The 12182-nt window shown below is 39.2% G+C and overlaps 1 protein-coding gene across 1 annotated transcript in view; it reads left to right on the top strand.

The window, feature by feature from the left end:
• Nucleotides 1-12182, top strand: part of LOC126248348 (patched domain-containing protein 3-like) — a 700291-nt gene that overhangs the window by 449597 nt on the left and 238512 nt on the right. The window contains exons 11-12 of the mRNA XM_049949258.1: nt 1914-2091; nt 9251-9403. Of these exons, the coding sequence (XP_049805215.1) occupies nt 1914-2091; nt 9251-9403 (331 nt within the window). The remainder of the gene's footprint in view (nt 1-1913; nt 2092-9250; nt 9404-12182) is intronic.

Here is a 12182-nt window from a genome sequence, read left to right as displayed (position 1 = left end):
GAAGTGCTGTCGAAGACGTTTTTCCTAATAAGACCAGTCTTCCGATGTCTCGTCGTAAGGAGGAAAAGTAGGTAGAGACAACGACGAGAGACGCCCCGCATTTGATGCCGCGACGAAATCACGAACTGCATTTGTGAGAAGCGTTTGCTGTTCTATGAGACCTTGCAATAGTTGCTCTAAAGTAGCCATGGAAACATGTGAGTCAACGATGGAAATGAAAAATCCCATCCTCGTCACCAATTGTAATAACTTCAAGTTGAACAAATGTATTTCAAGGAAGACGCAATACATGAAAGTCACAGATCAAGTAAACAGAGTAAGACGTGTGTACACTTTAACAGTCAAATCTTAACTGAGTCCAAGTCTGGCAGATGCTGGCTGGCTGGCCGCTTAGGTGGCACTGCTGCTGCATGGCTGGCAGACAGCGCCACATGTAGAGGACGCACGTAACTGCGCGGCGGCACTTTGAAAGATCGGCGAGTCACAACAATAACATCTCCAGTTCCAAAACTGCTGTATATCAACCTTTCAAAACAATGCCAGACCACCCTGTCACTTGTTTTCATCCAGTTCATCTTTTGGCAATATATCTCATAAGCCATTTTTCAGACTCGTCAACTTCTTTCTCAACATAACATCTAATAGGTCTCTACCCTATACTTAATAACACATTTAAATTTTGTGGTACCCTTCCAACATCCACCTACTCTCTGCAACATACTAACAAAGCTTTATCCCTTAAATTTCTTAATGATATAGGTGGAATCATAGCAAAATATGTCCTACACATCCATCTAGAACCACAATTTTATCCTCACCTCTAGGAAACCCATTTAAATGATCCATCAAATCTCAAAGAAAGGAAAGAAGATTTTGGTTTAACATCCCATATATGACAAGGTTAATAATATAGGTGTACCACAAGGATGAGGAAGGAAATTGGCCAAGTCCTTTTCAACGGAACCACTCCACCACTTGCTTTAAGCAATTTATTGAAAAAGCAGAGGAAAAAAAGTTGAAGGTGCACTAGATGTTTCAGAAGTGTCTGGGGACGTACTGCAAGTATTTAAGCATTGGCTTTATTACGAATTCTGTATCATATTCATGATAAACTTCTCATGTGGAACATCCCTTTTGAGCAACAGTTGCACAAGTCATTCATTAGTACAGAGTAGTGTATTTCTCATAATTCTGGCACTGGAAGCAATACATTGAATAAGATACATGTAGGCAAACCTTGAGTCATAGGAATCATGTTTTAGTATACACAGGTATGACTGATATATTTAAAGTGAACATACAGGCAGCATTTATCCTTTTGGAAAGCTGAAAGCATTAAAACACCCGCTTCTGGGGTGCAGAGAGGTGCTGGCCCTGGATCAAATGTACCTCACAGTTTAATGGCAGGAGCAGGTGTGCTGGCCTGCTTGGACATGTTTTTAGGTGGTTTTCCACACCAACCTAGGTAAATTCTGGGCTAGGTCCCATGTTTCACCTGAGATTCATAAAGTGTAAACACTTTGAGAAGGCATGTCACATTTGATCTCATTTGTGAAAGGAGGGGGGAGAGGGGGGGGGGACTAGCAGTAACTTCAAAATGCCTTTGGGAATGACAACCCCATCACGTTAATAGCTTATATATGGGTATGATTGGTTCTTTGAAAAGCTGGAGAAGTACCATACTAGTCCTGGCCCTGCATTAGTTGGATAAAGGGGACCAGAAAGAAGGGCAAAGGCAACAGTTGTTTTAGATGTTAAATACAAACCACAATGTCTTTGCTAGAAACAGGGATGTTTTGTAGCTCAACTTATATTGAAATTACTTTCTTTCTTTGCAGTATGATGTGGCTCCTCCAACTTATATATTCTGGGTTTGTGTTAAAAATAATGATTTTTTACATATTTCTTTGCAGGTTGCTGTTCTACTTACAACTGTTGTACTGCTTGGTATTAATATTGTGGGAGTCCTACGTGTGGAGAGAAAATTTGATCCCATGTGGTATCTGAACCAGGGCTCATATCCAATAAAATTCAATGAAAAATTAGTTGAGTATTTTCCCTTCTATGGAAAGAGGGGAGGCATATACATGCGTAAGTATGAGACAATATGACTAACATATTCTGTTGGCACAGAATATAAGTTAATATGATACGGAAAGTCCTGGGTTCATCTCTCTCTCTCTCTCTCTCTCTCTCTCTCTCTCTCTCTCCCTCCCTCCCTCCCTCCCTCACTCCCTCCCTCCCTCCCTCCCTCCCCTCCCCCTCTATTGTCATTCATCATTCTACAATTTTTATAATTTTCCTTTTTTTGTTGTTGTTGATATTACCACATTTTTTTCCTTACTTGAGTGTAGGTCTTTATTCATTCATCATGTTCTACACCTTCCAATTTGACATATTGATCTCCCACAAGACACACATTACACTTATGATTAATTGATGGTTCAGCTTTTCTGAAAGAATATGAAAGAATAGATGTGTTAACGACTCAATACTTTTGCATATGCATCTATAGTCATTGTTCATAATTATTGTTGTCGGTACTGATATATGACAACAGCAGTTGGATTTATCCCATCCTAAGTTTTTCATGGATGTTTTCCTAAATCCTGCTTGAACTGCAGATAAGGTTCATTTTGTTCATATCAGATTTGCTTGTCTGGACATTCCAATAATTCTGACTGTGCTACAAACATGTATGTCATACATGGAATTTTGAAGTGAACAGAATTTTTACACGAATAGAAAAGTGTCAGGCATGATTTATCAATATTTAATCACTTATAAGTATTTCATACACTTAACCAAAAAGAGGCATGAGTGTTTAATTCACAGGATGTATTTTCAGTATTGTGACATAAATACACTACTGGCCATTAAAATTGCTACACCATGAAGATGATGTGCTACAGACGTGAAATTTAACCGACAGGAAGAAGATGCTGTGATATGCAAATGATTAGCTTTTCAGAGCATTCACACAAGGTTGGCGCCGGTGGCGACACCTACAATGTGCTGACATGAGGAAAGTTTCCAACCAATTTCTCATACACAAACAGCAGTTGACCGGCATTGCCAGTTGAAACGTTGTTGTGATGCCTCATGTAAGGAGGAGAAATGCGTACCATCATGTTCCCGACTTTGATAAAGGTCGGATTGTAATCTATAGCGATTGCGGTTTATCGTATAACGACATTGCTGCTCGCGTTGGTCGAGATCCAATGACTGTTGAACCTGGGTGTATGAATGGCAAAACATCATTTTTTTGGATGACTCCAGGTTCTGTTTACAGCATCATGATGGTCGCGTCCGTGTTTGGTGACATCGTGGTGAACGCACATTGGAAGCGTGTATTCGTCATAGCCATACTGGCGTACCACCTAGCGTGATGGTATGGGGTGCCATTGGTTACACGTCTCGGTCACCTCTTGTTCGCATTGACGGCACTTTGAAGAGTGGATGTTACATTTCAGATGTGTTATGACCCATGGCTCTACCCTTCATTCGATCCCTGCGAAACCCTACATTTCAGCAGGATAATGCACGACTGCATGTTGCAGGTCCTGTACGGGCCTTTCTGGATACAGAAAATGTTCGACTGCTGCCCTGGCCAGCACATTCTCCACATATCACACCAATTGAAAACATCTGGTCAATGATGGCCGAGCAACTGGCTAGTCACAATACACCAGTCACTACTCTTGATGAACTGTGGTATCGTGTTGAAGCTGCATGGGCAGCTGTACCTGTACACACTATCCAAGCTCTGTTTGACTCAATGCCCAGGCGTATCAAGGCTGTTATTACGGCCAGAGGTGGTTGTTCTGGGTACTGATTTCTCAGGATCTATGCACCCAAATTGCGTGAGAATGTAATCACATGTCAGTTCTAGTACAATATATTTGTCCAATGAATAGCCGTTTATCATCTGCATTTCTTCTTGGTGTAGCAATTTTAATGGCCAGTAGTGTAATAGCCTGGTGCAAGCCTCTCAATCTGACGCCATTTTGATGGTTTGGGTCTCTATTTACTTATTTTACTCAAGCAGTTACTCATTTGGGCATCCAGGTTGTGTGTATCGCACACTGCACTTTCCACCAAAGAAACATCTGAAGTGGTCTCCAAGAATTAAACATGCAATTTCTGCATCAGCAGCCATAAATGTTCACAATTAAACCACGTAGATGGCCATAACCTGCTGTAAAACTTATCATTTGCAAGAGAGAGAAGATAGTGCAGTATCAATTCCTAAGTCAGTATGCTACATAAACAAAAATATGAGCTGGGTAATGTCCTGCAAAATGGTATCAGTTACACATTATGAGCTGTGCAGGTGTATCATCACACATTATATGCATTCTGAAAATGACTGCTTTTATTGTGACAAATAATTTCTATAAATTAATTTAAGAAAAACATTGTACATGTAAAAATTTAGGACAATATTGTATATAAAATTGACAAATGAAACAAGTTTAAGATGTAGGAATAATACTAGAGTCAGAAACTGTTTTATTATAAATCTAATAGCAAATTATCAGTTACTTGAGATAGATTTTAAAAAGGAATATATTAAGGCTATGTCTGTCATGTACAAAACTAGTGGACAAGTCAAGGCAACACTAGCAAGGCAATGCCTCTGACGTCTCTTACTAGGAAGCCTAGAAAAGTGATTGAAGTGAACCAAGAAATCATAAGTGGAAAAGTCTGAGAAACTAGAGCCTATAGGATTACTGAGTGAATATGCACAACAATGATTTTAGTCAGTAGTGAAACATTAATTGTTTGGCAGCCACAAGCCCATCAATAATGCAGGAGTACAAAAAATTAATATTAACTAAAGTGAGAGGTTGCTACTGCTCTGAACAAATGAAAGACAGTTAGAATATGGAACTTCACAATAAGAAATCTTTAAAAATGCCAAGATAATCTATGAAAGGCTTTGGTGATTAATCCTGAGTATAAGCTTACAAACTGTATAATAAGAGTATGGTAAATTCAAAGTTGGTGGAGGACACCATCACATTTCTCTAGGAGTTGTAATTGAGATGTAACAGGGTTTCTGATGGAAAATATGATCAAAATAATTTTTATAATAAGAGAAGAAAAAATGTTTAGCATGGAACAAGTCTTTGGAGATAGATTAACTCAAATATTATCACTAATACGATGTAAGCCAAAACACATTCCAGGAAAACTATGTCAAATAATTCACACTATCTACCCAATAAAAACTGACCAAATTAATTCTGTCCGTTGTAAACAATATCTGCCATACTTTCCATACACAGCTTGTCTCCTTCAGCCAGTGGCTCAACAGGTGCTTCAGCCCCTTCAAAAACTGCACAAAATAATTTCTTTTAAGGATATTATTAAGTCTAAAATATCTTAATTTGACATTAGTCATAATATTCTGAACAAATAAATTCAGCACTGCAGAAACTGTTGCCTCAGATGAATTAAGAATCATCAACTCAGATTGAATGAGTGACTGCTGATAGTATACATAAGGAGACCACATCTATAACACAAAACATATGGAAGAAGAGTATACGATGGAGCTCCTGGAATACTATGATTAGTTTGCTACTAAAGAAAAATAAAACCTTCTCCAGCTAAAATATGATGAAGTTTTGAGAAATCTCTCTTCCAGTTCAGCACCTATATAAGACATAAACAAAACTTTGTGTGTGTCACAGCAATGGCCAAACAGCACAATTTATTTTGGCAGAGTAATTTGCATGTGTCAATGTCACACGTGACTCTCCCGCAGTAGATGGAATACTGAGAAAATTAAACTAATCAATCAGTTACTATGCGCACACAGTTCATGGAAAAAAAAAAAATATATATATATATATATATATATATATATATATATATATATATATATATATATATATATATATATATATACAAAGATGATGTGACTTACCAAATGAAAGTGCTGGCAGGTCGATAGACACACAAACAAACACAAACACACACACAAAATTCAAGCTTTCGCAACAAACTGTTGCCTCATCAGGAAAGAGGGAAGGAGAGGGAAAGACGAAAGGATATGGGTTTTAGGGGAGAGGGTAAGGAGTCATTCCAATCCCGGGAGCGGAAAGACTTACCTTAGGGGGAAAAAAGGATGGGTATACACTCGCACACACACACATATCCATCCACACATATACAGACACAAGCAGACATCTCACAAGCAGACATATTTAAAGACCAGTCTGCTTGTGAGATGTCTGCTTGTGTCTGTATATGTGTGGATGGATATGTGTGTGTGTGCGAGTGTATACCCGTCCTTTTTTCCCCCTAAGGTAAGTCTTTCCGCTCCCGGGATTGGAATGACTCTTTACCCTCTCCCCTAAAACCCATATCCTTTCGTCTTTCCCTCTCCTTCCCTCTTTCCTGATGAGGCAACAGTTTGTTGCGAAAGCTTGAATTTTGTGTGTGTGTTTGTGTTTGTTTGTGTGTCTATCGACCTGCCAGCGCTTTCGTTCGGTAAGTCACATCATCTTTGGTTTTAGATATATTTTTCCCATGTGGAATGTTTCCCTCTCTCTCTCTCTCTCTCTCTCTCTCTCTCTCTCTCTCTCTCTATATATATATATATATATATATATATATATATATATATATATATATATATATATATATATAGGGAAACATTCCACGTAGGAAAAATATATCTAAAAACAAAGATGGTGTGGCTTACCAAATGAAAGTGCTGGCAGGTCGACAGACACACAAACAAACACAAACATACACACAAATTCTAGCTTTCGCAACCAACGATTGCTTCATCAGGAAAGAGGGAAGGAGAGGGAAAGATGAAAGGATGTGGGTTTTAAGGGAGAGGGTAAGGAGTCATTCCAATCCCGGGAGCGGAAAGATTTACCTTGGGGGAAAAAAGGACAGGTATACACTCGCACACACACACATATCCATCCGCACATACACAGACACAAGCAGACATTTGTAAAGGCAAAGAGTTCGGGCAGAGATGTCAGTTGAGGCGGAAGTACAGAGGCAAAGATGTTGAAATACAGGTGAGGTATGAGCGGCGGCAACTTGAAATTAGCGGAGGTTGAGGCCTGGCGGATAAAGAGAGGAGAGGATATACTGAAGGGCAAGTTCCCATCTCCGGAGTTCTGACAGGTTGGTGTTAGTGGGAAGTATCCAGATAATCCGGACGGTGTAACACTGTGCCAAGATGTGCTGGCCGTGCACCAAGGCATGTTTAGCCACAGGGTGATCCTCATTACCAACAAACACTGTCTGCCTGTGTCCATTCATGCGAATGGGCAGTTTGTTGCTGGTCATTCCCACATAGAAAGCTTCACAGTGTAGGCAGGTCAGTTGGTAAATCCTGTGGGTGCTTTCACACGTGGCTCTGCCTTTGATCGTGTACACCTTCCGGGATACAGGACTGGAGTAGGTGGTGGTGGGAGGGTGCATGGGACAGGTTTTACAGCAGGGGCGGTTACAAGGGTAGGAGCCAGAGGGTAGGGAAAGTGGTTTGGGGATTTCATAGGGATGAACTAAGAGGTTACGAAGGTTAGGTGGACGGCGGAAAGACACTCTTGGTGGAGTGGGGAGGATTTCATGAAGGATGGATCTCATTTCAGGGCAGGATTTGAGGAAGTCGTATCCATGCTGGAGAGCCACATTCAGAGTCTGATCCAGTCCCAGAAAGTATCCTGTCACAAGTGGGGCACTTTTGTGGTTCTTCTGTGGGAGGTTCTGGGTTTGAGGGGATGAGGAAGTGGCTCTGGTTATTTGCTTCTGTACCAGGTTGGGAGGGTAGTTGCGGGATGCGAAAGCTGTTTTCAGGTTGTTGGTGTAATGGTTCATTACAAACAAAATATTTTTTAAACTGAATTTCATGTGCCCCCTTGATAGAGCAGTCCCGTGTTAGTAATGGAATGATAAGTCAATATTCTCACTCTTAATGAAGTTTTCATATTCTCATAAAATCATAAACTTATTACATTATTTCAGTCTATATTTGTGAAAAGACTATATTGAGAGAGAAAGAGAGAGAGAGAGAGAGAGAGAGAGAGAGAGAGAGAGAGAGAACAAAATTCCTCATCTTTTAATGTGACTGTTTCATATGGAGGAAATGAGACAACCTCTTTAACCTAAATTGTTTGAAGCTTTCATCAGTGCTTTCATGAGTCTTTTTTACCTAAATTGTGTGAAGCTTGTTATTGCATCAGAGATTTCGCACTGTATACAGGGTGTCTCTTCTAAGAGTTGTCAATCACATTATTCTCTAGTGTATAGGCAGATGGCTGCAATATTTCTTTTTTGATGTTTATGTGGTCAGTCAAATTCTTTTTACCACAGGTATCTTGCAATGCCCAGTGTAAACAGAAACTAGCATTACAAACAAAATATTTTTTAAACTGAATTTCATGTGCCCCCTTGATAGAGCAGTCCGTGTTAGTCTGATGTGATATTCAGTTTAATAACATGTTCTCAAGCACTTACCATATTGATGTATACTTTTTTACCACATATTACTTGCCCCATCTTGTGTGCTGGCAGTAACAGTACTCAGTTCCTGGTGGAGTACTGTATATTCTGTATGTTTTGCTTCTCTGTTAATACATATTGTTGCACCATATATCATACTAGACTATTATACAACTGCTTTATCAAATGAGCATATAGCATTACACTTAAAATACACATTTTGATTGTAACAAGAAAGAAACCAACATTTTTAATTTACATAGGGTGTCACACAAAACACATGACGAGCAGTAGTTGTTTGGATGGACTCCAGAGAGTCTTATGAGAGACACCTGGTATGTCCTGACCCTATTTCTTTGTACGTCTGCTTTTTTTCCCCCATGCAGGTTAACTTTTATTTCGGTATTGTTTTCTGTGTGACTAAAGCACCAGTATTTTTAGGCTTATTCTCCTTTTGAAACTCTATCTTTATGAATGAAATCCACAACAAATGACATACACAAACATATAACTGGGGTAATGGGAAGTCTTTGGCAGGCAATGTAGCCATGCAGGCACATGTGTGCATATATGTACTCCATAGTTCTGCCTGAAAGCTAATGATGTGTCCCTATTGAGAAGGAAATATTCCACGTGGGAAAATATATATATGTGTGTGTGTGGGGGGGGGGGGGGGTGGAGGATACATTGGTATTATATTTTTTAAGAAATCTGCCTTTTTTTTGTAGAATATTGGGATTTAAACTCAGTTGCATCTGTATCTTTATTTCAGGTGGAATAGATTACTACTATAACTATTATCAGGCAAACAATAATGCTCTTGAATTTCTTATATCAAAGCTGGCAGAAAATCCTTACATTAGCCAGGGATCACAAAAAATATGGTTTAAGGACTTCCAAAACTATCTTGAAAGCCAAGAATATGGTAAGTACATTTTCAGAGGTGAATATGAAATATTTTGAATACTAGATAAAATCTGATGATTCATAGTAGTACAGGGGCCACAGTGACCTGGACTCTTGCAATACACTAATCACAGTACCTTGAAACAATTTCAGATACAATGAAAAAAGAGCAATAGGTATTTGAGCCTTGGTACGTTGATGTGAAACACACAGAAAAATGCATTTTTAATAATTAGACAAAATTAATTTCTATACCTAAGGCCCATGACCTAGCTGCCACCAAACATTACCTCTACCTCCATCCTGTCAACCTCAGACCCATCACGCCATTCCTCACACACCTGACCAACTATAACCTGCCCCATAATTACTTCTTCTATGAGGGGAAAATATATAAACTAATTTGCATTATCAGCAACAGAGCCCACATGGCACACTCATAATCAAACCTGTTTATGGGCCATCCAGAGAAAACTTCCCCAGCCATCCAAAATACTAGACCCCTAGTCTGGTTCAGATCATTGATCTTCGTGATCTGGACCCAAGACAGTCTATCTTCATTCCTCCACAGGCTCAACACCTGTTCACCTACCTGCTTCACCAAGTTCTCCTCCCTATGTGTGTCACCTTCGAGGACACTGCCCTTCCATTGTTCCCATTAACTCTTGATACACTCAGTTTCATGTATGACAAAGTCTCATATCTTGATTTCCTGAAATAGTATTCTGGAAACTGATAGTATAATGCCAAATGATGTAGACCAGACAGTAGATGAACTTTTAAAAGTGGCTCCTTTAACTTTTTTCATGCTATGAAGTTATTGATGACCAGTTCCGGTTTTACAGATTGCAGTTTAAACAAGTAAAAATACATGCATCTCTTTCTTCATCAACATATCCAGATGAGAAATATTTCAGTCATTAGTCAGAGACATAGTATTTGTTGAATTCCACAGTGGTATAGTGTGCAGTGACAGGATTATAGAAGTAACAATGAACACAAAATAAATTGTAGTGCAATCACCGAAATTAATTGCATTATCCAATAAATAGCATTTTAAGAAAATTAGCTCTTTATGTGTTATTTGTTCACTATTGTGCACAAGATTTTATGCTGCAAAGATATTATGCAGTTGCAGAATTTTCACATACGTAGTTGTTACACATATATATTAGCTCACCTGGAACTTTCACTTCAACCAACATAGTTATTGCATGCACAAATTCTGATGTCAGACTTTCTGATACGTGGATCTTACTCACTCACTTGCCTGACTGACACGCTCATGAACCAACATACAGAAGTTATATAATTACTTGCTGCTAGCAGACTTTCACTTTAACCAATGCAGAGATGTTAGTATCCTGCTAGCTGGTCACAGACTGCCGATATTACGGGCAGGGTGGCTATTTAAAGATAAGTGTAAGAATGTGGTGTGGTTACTGAAATTACTTAATGTTTCAAAAATTGGTTAGGTTAGAGTTTGCTATTTCAATTGAACATTACTATCATCTGGTTCATGAAAAATGTTATCTGCTATAGGGAAAATTATTTTGTGTGCCAATTAGTTCATGATTCTTATCCTTTTGGCAGAATATAATTTAAAGTTATCTGTCAAATGTGTGTACAAGGAGACCTGCATAAACATTTTTGATCTGTAATGAGGCCTGGTCTTTAGCAATAGGAATCAAACTCCATAAATAAATATGCAAAGTAATTTTGTGTGAACATTTGAAAAGAACCATTGGCCTTCTCTTTTTATTTGTTATGAGATACAATCCTATCACAAACATTTTCAGCTAGAGAACCAGTGGCACATCTACTGAGAGGCGACCTTAATCTACAGGTAGGTCCCCATTGTATTGTTACAACAGCATGTTGACTTTACCAGAAAAGGTACTGTTAGTGGAGCTTTACTATCAGAATGGAGGATCCACAACTGCAGCTTTATGATTTTCATGCCATAAGAAGGGTATTTGAATGGGTAAAGATCCTGTGGAAAGTGTTTCTGAGAAGAAAATGATCATAAAGTTCAAAGCCTCAGGTTGTGTGGATGATCACCCCTGTAGTGGGTGCTAGACAGAGGTGCTATTGCTGCTCAGACAGTTCAAGAAGAAAGGAGACTTTAGTGGGTTCATCTCTGCATGGTGAAGCCAGCTCTCATAAAAATACATGTTGCAATGGCGTTCCATACACTACTGCTTGGAAAGCACTAAGGCACACCACCCAATGCTATATGTACAAAATCCAGCATCAGCATGAACACCGATTTTGTGACACAGAGAATTTTTGCAGTATGGGCACTTCAAAAAACTGGGATAGATGATGATGGTTGTCTCCAGTAATCATCTGACCTCATTGGGGATGCTGAAAGACAATATTGGATGGCAGTTTTTCACCATAACTATTGATTTGCTGTACAGTGCTGTTCCCAACCTTGTCATTCGACTACAGGTATTGTTGATATGATAATGATAATGCATATGGCTAGCTAGGCAAGGAGCTCCACCTGTGGGGAGCCCAGCCACCTGGTGCAAGTCTCTTTAGTTGATGCCACTTTGGCAACTTGAGAGTCGATGGGGATGAAATGACAACTAAGGCAACACAACATTCAGACCCCGAGCCGAGAAAATCTCTGACACAGCTGGGAATTGAACCTAGGCCCCTCTCATGGCATTCCATCACGCTGACCTTTCAGCTATGGAGGCCGATGGTACTGTTGAAGAATAATAGCCGACATGTTGATCATTTGTTATAAAGAACATCCACTTCACTAAAAGTCAATTGCTATGCTAATT

Source organism: Schistocerca nitens, chromosome 3, assembly GCF_023898315.1.
Source record: "Schistocerca nitens isolate TAMUIC-IGC-003100 chromosome 3, iqSchNite1.1, whole genome shotgun sequence".
Classification (NCBI taxonomy): Eukaryota; Metazoa; Arthropoda; class Insecta; order Orthoptera; family Acrididae; genus Schistocerca; species Schistocerca nitens.
The sequence above is the reverse complement of the archived record's forward strand: the minus strand, read 5'-3'. Positions and strand labels throughout refer to the sequence as shown.